The sequence below is a fragment of the Sinocyclocheilus grahami genome, unplaced genomic scaffold, assembly GCF_001515645.1.
Source record: "Sinocyclocheilus grahami isolate Dianchi unplaced genomic scaffold, SAMN03320097.WGS_v1.1 scaffold30.1, whole genome shotgun sequence".
Lineage (NCBI taxonomy): Eukaryota > Metazoa > Chordata > Actinopteri > Cypriniformes > Cyprinidae > Sinocyclocheilus > Sinocyclocheilus grahami.
Window position 1 is genome coordinate 525,074 of NW_015505209.1, and position 15,360 is coordinate 540,433.

A 15,360-nucleotide genomic window follows, 5' to 3' on the forward strand; every position below is an offset into this window, starting at 1 on the left:
TTTCCCCGGCAGACTTCTGCCATTCCAAGTGGGTTCAATCACCTCCATTCTTCCATATGCACCTAAGGGATGTCCATATGTGTATTGCTTCCGAAACCTCCTTTGAGAAGGTTCGAGCTTCCGTAACGCCCCTGTTCCAAGTAGAACGGGTACGTTTTCCCAGTGTTATCCAGTCTTACTCATTGGGTAGTGCCATAGCAGCAGTAGCTGGTCCTCTTGTGAAGAAGCCCTGGCCTACGCCAAGAAGTAGGGGTGCAGGTGGCTTCCACAGGACACTGGAAGGGGCAGTAGCTGTGGCCCTTTGGTAGGATCCCAATTTCGTCGGTCATCCGACGTGACGTTGAGAGTGACCGACTGAAAGGGAACGTCTTGGTTACGTATGGTAACCCTCGTTCCCTGAAGGGGGGAACGGAGACCTTCAGGGAACGAGAGTTACCATACGTAACCGAGACGTTACCCTTAATTAATATCTACTACAGGAAAATCTTTTTTTTCAATGATTTGTTGCTGTTTCTAAAAGAAATATATACATATAATTTTAATGAAGGTGAACTTTTTACCTGTAAATGATTTTGTGGTTCTGCAAATTTAAGATGTGGGTTATTGTCCTTATGTAAAGATATTGCATATTGTAATGACCTAAAGATGGATACAGAAAACATGCACCAACACCTCAGTGCTCTGGCTGTGTTTTGTCCTGTTTTTCCAATTTTCACTTCTGCAATCTTGCATGTAACTAAATTTAGACTCATCACTTCAAAACAACTGTAGCTTGTTGTATCTCATTTTCTGTAAACTCACTGGGGTTTGGTATTCCTGAAGGATTGAATAAATTGTAATCTAAAAAGCATTTCTGTTGCATCAAAGAGCTTTAAACAGATCTGTTGTAATATATCTTTTTAACAACCTTCTGAAGCAGTTCCTGGCAGTTTATTCAAAATTCATGTGGCTTCCTGGACCTCCATAACAAGCGCATTAAAATTCTCCATGACATAGTTCTCCCAGTCACCAGGAAAACGCTGTGCACCAATAAAACACACTGGGAAAAAAAATTAAAAAATAAACGCTGTGCAGAGACATGGAGTACAGACATTCTTAATATTCAACAAAACAATAAGTGCATGAAAAATATAGGTTTTACAAAATACACTGTTTACTTTGTATTTATTTGATATATGTGCAATATTTATTTTTTCCTAGTATTTTTATATTTAAAAACCTGGTCATCAGGTTTATATGTCAATGCATATAAAATCTTTTTTTTTAAACTACTTTTCTTATTTGTATTTTGCATATATTAATTCACATTCAACAATATATATTAACAGTGTCTGTAATTTATATTAGTCACAATTATATTATATTTTATTGTACTTTCTATTTATTATCTTTGTATTCCAGGTTATCAGGTTGTTTAATATTTTATGCATTTATTCATATCTGTCTTCTTGTTTCTTACTAGAAGAGATTTCAACAATGCCAAAAAAGTGTTTTGATTTGTGCAATCAAATGTCAAGAGATTTTGATTTGAACTTCAGTATTTTTCTTCCAGTTTGCTCTAATGTCTTACAGTAGGTCAGCGATTGTCTTATTTCTTTTCATTTTCATTTCTCATAAGGAATTCTGATGCATGTCTGAGAACTCACCTTAGTCTCCTGAGCTATGAACAGCGACTTATGAGCAATAAAATATTTTTTGAAGACAACATTGTGAAACTCATTCTGATCCGTATCCAAAATGCACCATTGTGGCATTGAGAATGGATGCATCTATGTTTAGTGAGGCGGAATTTCAGCTATGAGACAAAGGCAGTAGCAGCAGAAGAGCAGAGGACTGAGGTCACATGATCCGACCACCAGAGACAGAAGCGCTTCAATGTGGAACCACTATAAAACCATGTTTGTTTTTATTCACTAGAGAAACCCTGGCAGGAGCTGATCCTGTATGCATGAACACAAGTGTGTGGCTTTACTTTGGGGTCAAATTTGCCCTCAAAAGTTAGCTAGGATTGACATAACCTTTTTATTGTAACCATATATATGTGTGTGTGAGTGTGTACAGTATGTGTCACTGTTGCTGGGGAGGCTGTTGCTCTAATGTGATGACAGGATGGTATGACGGCTCTAATGTAAAGTGTCAATCATTTGGGAACACACAGCAGTTTTATCAGCAGCAGTCATATTTTTTTACTGTTAAATATGGCATGAAATCCTGCAGCAAGGGTCTTTATATTTATCTTGTTGGTATGCTTGTGTATTTGTTTGGCTACACACACATGTACAAACATTCTCGCAGTCTACTGTTGTCCCTTCAGGGCCATTTGGACTATGAAAAACAGAAGAACTACATAACAGTCAGAGTTTACGTATACAGTTACTATGTGTAGAGTAGCATACTGCTATTCATACTATATATGTAGTGTGTGTAAAATAGAAAATACAATATCTGGATGATATCTATCTATCGGTCTGTCTGTCTGTCTGCCTGCCTGCCTGCCTGCCTGCCTACATACCTCTCTCTCTCTCTCTCTCTCTCTCTCATAAGCTCATCATCATAATCATAAGCTCCAGTCAGTATGTAAATGAATATTTCAGGTTACAAGTGTAGCTTTACTGTCAGTATGTGCAGTGAGTAAAACAAACCGAAAATTAATTTACTTTAGTGAACTTACAATGGAAGTCTATAAGGCAAGCATTGTGGGTTTCTGTGATTTCATTGGCATGCCATTGATGCTATCGACACAGCATAACTGTTTAACCTGAAATAAGAGAAAATGGTATCAGTGATAAAAACAACATGAGCAAATATGTGTGAGAGAGAGAGAGTAGCTCTTTTATCATCTACAGTCAATGCTGGTGGGTCTGTCAGTGTGTCATTAACAGAATGTAAGGCCAGGTGGCAGGCCGTCGCTATTGTACGTTACTGGGTGGCCTCCAACTGACACGTTGCCAAAATGTAGGCCTCTGGAGAGTCAAACGAGGGAGATTGTGGATTATCTCTGTGTGAGCTGAAGAATGCAAATGGCCTGCTGCCCTTGAAAATGTAAACTTTGACTAACATTTGACCTTAAAGGCACAATATGTAATTTTCGGCGCTGGAGGGCACGTATTCAAGATAAACAGATAGACAAAGGCATAGTTTTATGACGCCGTGACTGAGTGTGGAATCATGGGAGTTGTCGTCTTCATCCCCACAGCCGATGCAATCCGATTGGACTCGGCAGAAATCATGTTCATGGATGAGCTAATGATTTATTAACGTAGTAGTATGAAGTAGGGGGAGGCTGAAACGAGCGTGACACATGGCTCGAAAGCAGCGGGGCTTTTATTATGCCACAGTCGACCGCTTCCGTTCCTTCCGGTCGTGCGTATGTGGGGGGGAAAAGCAGCGCTGTTTTATCATACTAGATACATTTGAAAGTTCTATTATAATGCTACTCTGTGCGGTCGTCACTGGTCTATTAAAACACACAACATATTAAAGCGTCTTTGGTGTTTCCATGTTTTCTACAAAACCGGAAATCGAGGGGTTATGACGTCATTGGCAGGCGACACAATGACACTATGCACACGCTCCGTGTCACTAGTTAAAATTGCTTATTTCTCTGGATTTAAACATTCTTCGAAACATTTGGGACAATGTAAGTACACAAGTCAGCAAAATTTATAACACTTTTCTAGTGGTTTTTGGATATTTTAATAAAAAAATCTTACATATTGTGCCTTTAAGACTCAATACAAGTAATCCAGTTACTGTGTTATTGTTATAACCTTGTGTAAAAGCCATTTTGGCATAAGAAAGATATTTACTATGTAGCACTATCCCAGACTTGGTTACAAAACAGGGCCTGAAACTTTTAAAAATTTAGTTTTTTTGTATATGTATGTATTTTATGTAAGTACATACATACTTACATACATACACACACACCAAATATGCTTGAAAAAGGGAAAGCTATGTTACAATATTTTTAGCTTTATATAAAATTTTACCTACATTTGCTGTTACTCAATAGGAGCTTGCAAATTTTGGACAAAATGTTGGTTTGTAGTGTACAATAGACATATATTGAAGGCTAGTCAACAGAAATATTGAGAAAATGGAATAAAATTACAATATTTATTTGTCTTCCCACCAAGTAATGTTAGTTGTTGGGTGTCACAATTTTAACACAGCAGTATTATTTGTTTACTATTATAATATTTATTCATATTTTGAATTATTTGCATATATTTTTGTTTTCAGTTTTAAATTTTAGTAATTATGTTGTGCTTTTGTCATTTTCTTTAGTTTTTTCTTAATACATTTTAAATTAAGTAATTGTTTTAGTAATTTTAGTACTTCAACTTATTTCATTTACTTATTTCATTTCTCATTTATAACTCAAGTTTAAGTTTTTTATCTAATATTTATATTTTATTTTGGCTATATTTCAAATATTAAAACTTATAATAGTATAATAATAATCAAAACTTTTTTTTAACAATAACAACACTGGGTAACAGGGTTGCATTGCATAAAATCCATTAAATGTAACATATTTAGCTTATTTTATGTAATATATTATTGGTCATTAAAATAAGTTTATAACTGAAAGACATTTTTACCATTAATTAAAACTTAAATTATGTTTTCGCATGCTAGGAATGGTTAGAAACAGCTGAGAAGGTCAAGACATTACTATTTGATGTTGTTAAAACTAGTTCTTTTTTTATGCTACAGTAATTGTATGTTAGATAATAGGGTATCAAACATGTCTAAGAGTTCTCACAATTAAAATATGGGACTTGTGGAGATAAAAAGTCATTAAACGTACTTCGTGCCACGTGTCATTGTTAGCAGCACAATGCCGTTCTCTTGACACAATGCAATCAAGTAGCATTTACGTCCATGTAATTATTAGACCACCCACACATACAACAGCCCTACAAACATCACAAAGTGTGGCACATTGTCAATTTCCTAGAGGCTGTGATTTTCTTTTGGGAAGAGACACTGAAAATCATTCCTCTTTTGGTAGGCTTTGGTTGTAAAGTCCACACCCATATGGGGCGGCAATGTGCATTTCCTTTGAAGGCCAGCTAGAAGTTCTTCACAACTGACAGATAACAGACAACAGACAAATGGTCATTCGTCCATTATGACCAATGCTCAGTGTCTTATTTATAACGGCCCCATGGATGCCATTCTCTCCCAGTGAATTGGCCACCTCTCTTTCCAACAATAGTCCACACTGTCCTCGAGAGCCATAAATCATCTTCTAATATTAAATGCAACTGTCAGTGGACAGGCTGCATTGTGAGACCCGTTCCAATACTCCATCTTCACATGGGACGGCCCACCTTTGAGTGATGCAGGGTTATAATGTGTCCTAAAAAGGCTTGAGGTTCTAAAGCCCTTGTGACAAGGCTTCTATATAAATACAGGACAGGTGAACTGGCCGCTCACTCTCTTATTTTCTACCGCTCTTGAGGGAGCAAGTTTTCCAGGCCTCTTGTGCAAGCTCTCCTGGGTGAGTCTACTTCAATGGATGGTTTATTTTAAACAGGTTGTTGGACTACAGCAGATAGTGTAGCGAAGACTGACTTTTGGATATTTGGAATGTTAGTTCATTCAAATTTGAAAATTCTGATCCAAACCTGTATGACTTGGTGGATCAAAAATGGAGATATTTTGAAGAACTTTTTATCCATACACTACCGTTCAAACTTTGACCCTTGATCAACAAATCAGCTTACTAGAATGATTTCTGAAGGATCATGTGACACCAAAGACTGCTGAAAATTCAGCTTTGCCATCACAGGAATATATTAAATATAGAACATATTAAAATAGAAAACAGTTATTTTAATTTGTAATAATATTTTATAATAGTAAAAAAAATCATAGTCCACAGAAGAAATAAAGTCATACAGGTTTGTAACAACTAGGGTGTTGTCCGAATTTCCATTTTTGAGTGAACCATCCTTTTAATAATGAATTACTTCATGAATTATTTGATACATACAGTACACAGTGGACCAATGAAATGCTTATATTTTGCATTTTAAAACTACTAAAAAATACAGAAGTAGCACTATAAAAATAATACAAACTAAAGTTTTTAATGCTCAACTCAAGATATCAAATAAATAATAAAATATGTATTATTTATAGCACACTGTGAGTCTGCCGAAGGGAGGGTAGGTCTGCATAACTGAAGATGTCAGAAAAGCTCTTTTTAAGCACAGAAGATTAATAATTTACATTTAGCTTCAAGTGCTACATGAATTCAACAAGCAAAGACAAGTATTTAATAGGCAAGAGAAAATCCTTCTGCTTTTAAATGGACATGTCATTTGTTTGCGCCCGTGCCATTTGTGTTCAAACACCAGCTGTCTAAGCAAACATGTGCGACGAGGAAGAGACCACCGCTCTGGTGTGCGACAATGGCTCAGGTCTGGTGAAGGCCGGCTTTGCCGGGGATGACGCTCCCAGGGCTGTGTTTCCCTCCATTGTGGGCCGACCCCGCCATCAGGTGAGATGACAATGTCTATTCACATCATCTGGGGCTTAGTCTTATTTTGATCCAGTCAGTAAAGCACCTCTTAAGTCACAGTACTTACACTTTGACCTTTGACCCGTAAAGGCTATACTCTGCTAGCATCAACCCTTGCTTCAAATGTTAATAAGCAAACATTAATTCTTGAAAAGGGTTGTGAGTGCTACAGTATGTAAATAAAATGTAGAATCGAAAGTCATCCTGAATGTGTGGATTGTGACTGAAAGCTTGCATTATGGTTCTTTAGGGTGTCATGGTCGGTATGGGTCAGAAAGACAGCTATGTAGGAGACGAAGCCCAGAGCAAGAGAGGCATCCTCACCCTCAAATACCCCATTGAACATGGCATCATCACCAACTGGGATGATATGGAGAAGGTAGATCATACAATTATTTACTTTTAAGGAGCAAATTGCGGTCACAAAATTCCATTGTCTATTGTCAGTAGTGTAGGGATCTATGGAGCACATTTCACATTGAAGTCAAACAAAATAACTTTCTGTTGGTCAACGAGGCAAATTCACATGAACAACTTGAACCCATTGCAAAATCTGTTGAAACCTTTCACCTTCACACAAAATTCCCAATCACTTTGATTCCAGTTGAAATGAATGGATTTCTATGGTGTTACAATTATGCCAAAAAGCTAATTTTTTTTGCTTTTCAAGTTATCACTCAATAAACGTTCTGCAACACCTAGATAAACAAATAGAATATTTAGATTTTTTTCAATAATGAGTTTTCTAAAATCTTTAGATGCATTTATGTTTTTGTTCTATAAACTTGAATGAATCTATATTGTACAATATTCAGCATTTTAGAAAGATGGTGAGAAAACTCATTATTGAAAAATAAAAAACAGATATCCAGGTAAACAAATGAATGTGTAGATTTTTTCAATAATGAGTTTTCTTAAAACTTTAGATTAATTTGTTTCTGATCTATAAACTTGAATTAATCTATAATCCTCAGGTTTCATCTTCATTTTTTGACAAAATATTCAGAGTTTGAGGCTACATTTACACTAGTGCATTTTAAAAATAGTTTAAAAAAGCATAACTTTTGCTAAGATTATGCCTATCATTTCCACTACTCTGGCGTTTTGGACCCTCGAAAACGGAGACTTTTGAAAACACTGCAGACCCTGTTTTAGTTAGAAAACTCTGGGGTTGCATTTCAGTGTAAACGGACCAAAACGGAAACTTTTGAAAACGATGGCGGGGCTGCCTACATTCGCTCTCCATAGATACAGTGCCTTGCGAAAGTATTCATACCCCTTCATTTTTTTTTTACATTTTGTTATGTTGCTGCCTTATGATAAACTTCTTTAAATTACTTTTTTTCCACATCAATCTACACTCCATACACCATACTGACAATGCAAAAACAGAATTATCACAACCTCGTAAATTTATTAAAAATAAAAAACTGAAATAAGTACATTGTATAAGTATTCATACACTTAACTAAATATTTAGCTGAAGCACCTTAACAGCCTCAAGTCTTTTTTAGTTTGATGCGACAAGCTTTGCTCATCAGCATTTTGCAATTATCTGCCATTCTTCACCTCACCTGTTCACTTCTCTCAGCTCTGTCAGGTTGGATGGGGGCATATGCACATTTTCAGTTTTCTCCAGAAATATTTGATTGGGTTCAATCCCAGGCTGTCTGTAGATTTTTCCTGTCTCCACAAATGATCATGGAGCTCAACTAGAGCAGGTTCTTGGTCACCATGCTAAGCCCTTTTCCATCAGTTGCTCAGTTTGGCCAGGAGGCCAGCTCTAGGAAGAGTCCTGGTTGTTTCAAACTTCTTCCATTAAGGGTAACAGAAACTACATGCTTCTGTGACCCTTCAATGAAGCAGAATTCCACAGATGTGTGGGTTGACGCAAACCTGTTTCTGAGCTCTACAGGCAGTTCTTTTGACCTCAGGGCTTGGTTTTTGCTCTGATATGCATTATCAGCTGTTAGACCTTTTATTAAGATGTGTGTGCCTTTCCAAATCATACTCATTCAATTTAATTTGCCACAGGTTAACCTTGCTTGAAGTGTAGTAATATCTACAAGCAAAATGAATGCTCCTGAGCTAAATTTCAACTGTCCCATGAATACTTATGCAATGGAATCATTTCAGCTTTTTATTTTTAATAAATTTGCAAAGATGTTAAAAACCTGTTTTTTTTTTTGCTTGACAATTATGGGGTATGGAGTGTAGATTGTTGTGGAAAAAAGCTAATTCAAAGCAGCTTAACATAAGACAGCAACATAACAAAACGTGAAAAAATGAAGGGGTATGAATACTTTCGCAAGTTACACAACAGAACAAGACGACATAAAAAAACATATACATCAACATATAGAAATGTATCTTACCAAGTACGCAATGAGTGTAGACATGGACTGTTGACCTTTTGACACAAATGCAATCCCATACATTTTGCTCGTGAAAATTTGCCAAACAATGGTAAATGTTACCAGTGTTTCTCTATATATATAATAAAAAATGCAATACTATTTTCTCAGATCTGGCATCACACCTTCTACAATGAGCTCCGTGTGGCTCCTGAGGAACATCCCGTCCTTCTGACTGAGGCTCCTCTGAATCCCAAGGCCAACAGGGAAAAGATGACCCAGGCAAGTCCTTTTGAAGACTTCAGAATCATGGCATTAATGTTATTATTTCCATAATATTAAAATATGTTGGTTTCTATCTTTATTTCAGATCATGTTTGAGACCTTCAATGTTCCGGCTATGTACGTTGCCATCCAGGCTGTCCTCTCACTGTACGCCTCTGGCCGTACCACAGGTTAGCGTCTACGTTGACTATACAGTAGTTGCTCTAAACTGCGTCTATTGGTTTTTTTCATGCTTTTAATATATGCTCCAGGTATTGTGCTGGACGCTGGTGATGGTGTGACCCACAATGTGCCTGTATATGAGGGTTACGCCCTTCCACATGCCATCATGAGACTGGATTTGGCCGGCAGAGACCTGACTGACTACCTGATGAAAATCCTGACTGAGAGAGGCTACTCATTCGTCACAACTGGTAATTTACCTCACTCTCTGCAGCTTTCACATAAATTATACTGGTTATATTTTAATGCACCCACTTAATAGATAGTAAACTTTGTGTTAAATGTAAAATATTTATTAATTTGGACTATTTTATCCACTTTTTTCTTTCCGTAAAAATGGGCGCGGCCATTTGTAAATTCTATGGGTCTGGCTTCCGGTCTCATCCACGTCCAGGGCTGCGTTCAGCCACGGCAAAACGGTGCAAAACATTTTTTAAATGGAAACGGTGGTGCGTTGAACACACTGCTCTGATGACGCAAGAGCAACTATGGCAGCTGAGATGGCCATTGTTTGTGTTATTTTTGAAGAATTTTCGGAGCCTGATGAAATCGGTATAAATACGTGTTTAATACTGCAAAATATGCTCGATGTTACAGTCACTGGCCTTGCCGTCCAGAATAAAAGAGAACATCTCAATCGAGTGAAGGGATTTATGGAAACTGTGGTTCCTAATTATTGTGAGCCAACATTTGCCTCGCATTTCAGGATGAAAAGACAAACATTTCAGGTGAAGGATAATCCACTTCTTACCTCAGAGACTGTGTTATGATCTATATGGCCTTATTAATTTTATTGTGAGTATTAGGCTTATCATTATTGCTGATCACTGTTGTTGTGCTATGATATTGAAATATTAATCATTATATAATCAGAGGAATATAGAAAAGTTTATGAAAGTGTCACTCCACAATACAATAGCAAAATATATAAATATGTATAGTATTTTTATGTTACATTAATCAGTGTCTAGCACCCCTTCCTTAGGAAAGGATATGGACCAGAAAACATTGCAATTACTAAATGATATTTAGACAGACTTAAAGAAGTTCCAGATCTATACTTGTGCCCTTATTATTTAAGTTATTTTGCCTTTAATGTAAATAAACATGTGCAAACGATATAGTTGCTCTTGTGAATTTATTTTGATGTTAATTATTGTGCCAGCTGTCTCTTTAATACCGCATGGTTTATATACATGTTGCTGCTGATTGGGCTGACATGTTTGACACACCCACCAAACAAGAGAAAATGTATCTCAAACCCCGTTGCACACCGTTTCCAGGAAACATGTCGTTCAAACCGGAAACCGTAGCAAAACGTTGCGCACCGGTTTGAGCTTGAACTTGCCCCCGCTATTTTTGCTGCTTGATATTGAAAATTGGTGTGTCTTACCATATTATTTGAATGTATTCTTAATTATGAACACACTGGTTTATAATGCAAACAGTTTTACCGTTTACTGCACGCTGTTATTCATCTCGTTATTTTCCTATTGCGCCTAATGAACCGGAAGTCTTGCCCATAAGCTTACTTCCGCGTTGAAGAAAAAGGTGGATAGTCTAGTAAGTGTTCTAGTTTCATCGTTTACGCTGTAATGAAATGTCCATTAGCTAAACAGCACCACCTTTTGGTCAACGCTAGTATATGCGTCAATGGTTAAAAGGGAATTGAACCAGCTGCTGTTTTTTAATAATGAAAAAGCATTTAATACCTTTCTAACTCGCTATTACAGCCGAGAGGGAGATTGTTCGTGACATTAAGGAGAAGTTGTGCTACGTGGCTCTTGATTTCGAGAATGAAATGGCCACCGCCGCCTCCTCCTCATCCCTGGAAAAGTCCTACGAGTTACCCGACGGTCAGGTCATCACCATCGGTAACGAGAGGTTCCGCTGCCCCGAGACCCTCTTCCAGCCCTCTTTCATTGGTCAGTTTCTCATTTGTTCATTTCAATATATGTACATTATTCATCGCCTCCGCCTTGTACTCCTTGTTCTGCTTTATTTCCCTAGTCCAATATTATTGGAATTTATATCACAATTAGAACGATTTCTAATGGGAACTTCTGTGTAGGATTAAAATAGCCTATGTAGCATAACTTAGACTAAAATATTTTAGAACATGATTCTCTAAAGGGGGAAGTTTCCTAAAGGATCAAATATCCCTGCAGTACTGTACATCGATCAGAATGTAGAGATACAGGATTGTAAAACTCCTGTAGTTCTGCTGTGAATTTCAGCTGCCTACAAGGCATATGCAATCTCCAACTAAAAATCAAACAAGAGTAAAAAATAAATCATAATTATAAAATTCTTTTTCAGGAGCAAATAGTTATTTTATTTAACTTTTTATTTTTACATGATTCTTATTTGATTTGAATTTTTTTTATTTTATTAGATGATTCTTATTAGATTTGATTTGGATAAATATATCTTCCTATAAAAATCCAATTAATATTTATAAAATAATAAAAAATAATTTAAAATAAAATAACTTAATAAAGAGTAACAATTAAATTTTTTTTATTTTATATAATGATTTTATTTTGGATTATCCTTTTATAATATGATAAATGTTCCTATCAGATTTCAATGATTATTTATAAAATAATAAAATTATTTTAAATGCAAATAATTTAAGAGTAACAATTTTACTTCCTCGATTATTCCAGCAGGTAATAATATATATACATATATATATATATATTTTTTTTATATATTATGCTATTCTATTTTTTAGATATATTTTAGATTATTATTTAACTAGAGTAGGATTAGATCTAAAATATGAGATATGTTTCTAAAGTAATCCAATAATTATTTATGTCTGGAAATAATAATTATAATTATTATCCAATAATTATTTATATAGGAAATAATCATTTCTCACAAGAAAAAAAAATCACTAATTATTTTGCTGGTCAGCCACAAATTATTTAATTTGCCTAATCATGTAACTCTTGAGAAGACAACATTTGTTATGTGGAGATAACAAGAAAACAAGACAGAAAAAATAATAATGCGTGGCCTCTAAAGGCTTCCGTAGAATCATGTTCACATTACTTTAGGTTTCTTCTTAATGATAGACAAGCTTTGAATATCCCTACATTATGCCTTGTTTTTATCAATTGTTCATGTAAGTTTCTAGCAATTTTGAAATGAGGCCTACAATGAACCACTAAGCCCACACTCAAAATATATTCTCCCGTTTGAGCCGTTGCCAAGCCTGCATTCCCATTGATGAAAAATTCATGTTATTAATAATTCTCAATCATTTGCACATCAGTCTATGCACAGCAACAGAATTAAACCCACCTTCCATGGGCACAGTGAAGCGGTCAAGTTTCCCACTGAGAAAAATTCAACCAACTGCATTTTTAGAGCTTTTTCATACATTACAGTGCACTTTTAGGAGAGGTGACACCGTGACAGATCACCTTTTGTCAGGAACTAATTAGGAGTGTTTCAGTATATGGCCAACGGCTGAGGGGCTATTTATGGTTTACACGGTTCTTAGTCTTGACATTGTACATCAATCACTGTTTCCTTATCCAGTGGAGCTGATAGGACAATGGCTAACCAGCAGTTCTTCCCTTAATGAAATCAGCGCTATTATGTAATCATGAATTAGCATGGTACTGCATATGTAATGTATTTAAATGGAAGTATGTTTCATGTATAGTCCCATTCATCATCTAAATGACATTGTCTGAAGGTATGGAGTCTGCTGGTATTCATGAGACCACTTACAACGGCATTATGAAGTGCGACATTGACATTCGGAAGGATCTGTACGCCAACAATGTACTGTCTGGCGGTACCACCATGTACCCTGGTATCGGTGACAGGATGCAGAAAGAGATCACAGCTTTGGCTCCCAGCACCATGAAGATCAAGGTACAGTTTTTTGGGGTTTTTTTACATTGACATTTTATTTTATGTGTAGATTAATTTTATGTTTAACTGTCCAAAGTGAATATGCAGAACCAATTTATTCTTATAATATATATATATAGGACACAAAAAATAATTAAGTAATCATTAGTCTAGAAAATAATGAAGGAAATAATGAATGAAAAATAAGTAATGTTTTAATCATACAAAATAATGAATGAAAAATGAATGTTTTAATAATAATTATTATAATTAATATTTTATTATTGTTTATGCAAAGTTGTTTTGTGTCTTAAATAATTTTATGACAGGTACAGATTATTGTTATGTTTAAGTCTCCAATAACTAATATGCATAACTGATGTTAAATTATTTTTACATTTCTAGATACAATAGTAAATTAATAACAATCAGACTGCAACAATTAAACAAAACTATAATACTATGCTCATTATGGATATTAAAAATAATAATAAGAAGAAAAATATTATTACAAATAACAAAGCAATAATACAAAGTGCATTATTAATATTTTAATAACAATGTATTATTATTATTATTAATATTATTATTGGTTGTAGTAGTAGTAGTAGTTATAATTAAATATCCATAATGTATTTCCTGTATTATTGTAATTATGGATTATTGATATATTAACAGAATAATAATAACAATTAGTTATTATTATTATTATTACCCAAATATCCATAATGTAATACATTATTGTAATTATGGATTACTGATATTTTTATAATTATTATTACAAAACTCAAATAATAATACCATGTGTATTATTATTATTATTATTATCATTATTATTATTATATTTACATTTAGTCATTTAGCAGACACTTTTATCCAAAGCGACTTCCAAATGAGGACAATAGAAGCAATCAAAATCAACAAAAGAGCAATGATATACAAGTGCTATAACAAGTCTCAGTTAGCTTAACGCGGTACACGTAGCAAGGATTTTTTAAAATTATATAATAAATAAAAAAGAAAACAGATCAAATGGAAAAAGAATAGAGCAAGCTAGTGTTAGAGGCCTTTTTTTGCTTTTTGTTAATTGTATAATAAATAAAAAGAAGACAAATAGATAGAATACAAAAAGAATAGAGAAGCTAGTGTTAGTTTTTTTTATAGAAAACAAGCAGTTAGTAAATGAATAGAGTGCAAGTCTAAAAGTTTTTTTTTTTTAAGAATAGAATTAGAATAGAGAGTGCTAGAGTTAGAGGGTCAAATAAAGATGGAAGAGATGTGTTTTTAGCCGATTGTTGAAGATGGCTAGGACTCGGACTGAGTTGGGCAGGTCATTCCATCAGGAGGGAACAGTTAATGTAAAAGTCCGTAAAAGTGATTTTGTGCCTCTTTGGGCAAATTGATGAACTTCTTTTCGGCTCATTAAACATGTATCTTGCTGCCGCGTTTTATTATTATTAAAATGTCCACAATGTATGTTGTTTTATTGTTTTGTGATTTGTAATGATTTGTTTGTTGTTGATAATAATAATAAAAATAATGATGATGATAATGATAATGATGATAATTATTGTTATCGATAATGGTGATGGTGATGACTAAAAATCATTCAATTTTCCTTTGCCCATTACAGATGATTGCCCCTCCTGAGCGTAAATACTCTGTCTGGATCGGCGGCTCCATCTTGGCTTCCCTGTCCACTTTCCAGCAGATGTGGATCAGCAAAGATGAGTACGAGGAGGCCGGACCCTCCATTGTCCACAGGAAGTGCTTCTAAATCCCTCCTCTTTCATTCTCCTCTGTCCTGGACTCTCCTTCTAGCCTTTGCACCATGTCACGTTTGTTTCAAGTTCCCCTGTACAAGGATTCACGTCTACAGCCACAATGAATTGTTCAATAAATACATTTACATATTTTTAATAAACTTCTCTTTGTATTTATAAGCACTTGCTTAGACACAAATTGACAGTACGTTCTTCAGCTTTCAGGTTTGAGATCATTCTTCAGCAAGGCCACCGGATGGCAGACTGCTGCTGTGATATTACCATGAAAAACCCTTGATCATTGTACTAACTTGCTTAAGAATTT

General features: G+C 35.1%; 1 protein-coding gene across 1 annotated transcript; it reads left to right on the forward strand.

The window, feature by feature from the left end:
* Positions 1-5,426: 5,426 nt before the first annotated feature.
* LOC107572152 (actin, alpha cardiac muscle 1-like) lies at positions 5,427-15,157 on the forward strand. Its single transcript, XM_016258568.1, has 9 exons — positions 5,427-5,512; positions 6,375-6,517; positions 6,789-6,917; positions 9,064-9,174; positions 9,263-9,347; positions 9,429-9,590; positions 11,133-11,324; positions 13,112-13,293; positions 14,906-15,157. Exons 2-9 carry the CDS (start codon positions 6,389-6,391, stop codon positions 15,047-15,049), a joined length of 1,134 nt encoding a protein of 377 aa, XP_016114054.1. The 5' UTR covers positions 5,427-5,512; positions 6,375-6,388; the 3' UTR covers positions 15,050-15,157.
* The last annotated feature ends 203 nt before the right edge of the window (positions 15,158-15,360 follow it).

Bases quoted from the DNA above. Each gene is read 5' to 3' on its own strand.
- LOC107572152 (XM_016258568.1), top strand. From the start codon at position 6,389: ATGTGCGACGAGGAAGAGACCACCGCTCTGGTGTGCGACAATGGCTCA. The intron at 6,518-6,788 runs GTGAGATGACAA...ATGGTTCTTTAG, and splicing joins TGGGCCGACCCCGCCATCAG to GGTGTCATGGTCGGTATGGG. The intron at 9,175-9,262 runs GCAAGTCCTTTT...TCTTTATTTCAG, and splicing joins ACAGGGAAAAGATGACCCAG to ATCATGTTTGAGACCTTCAA.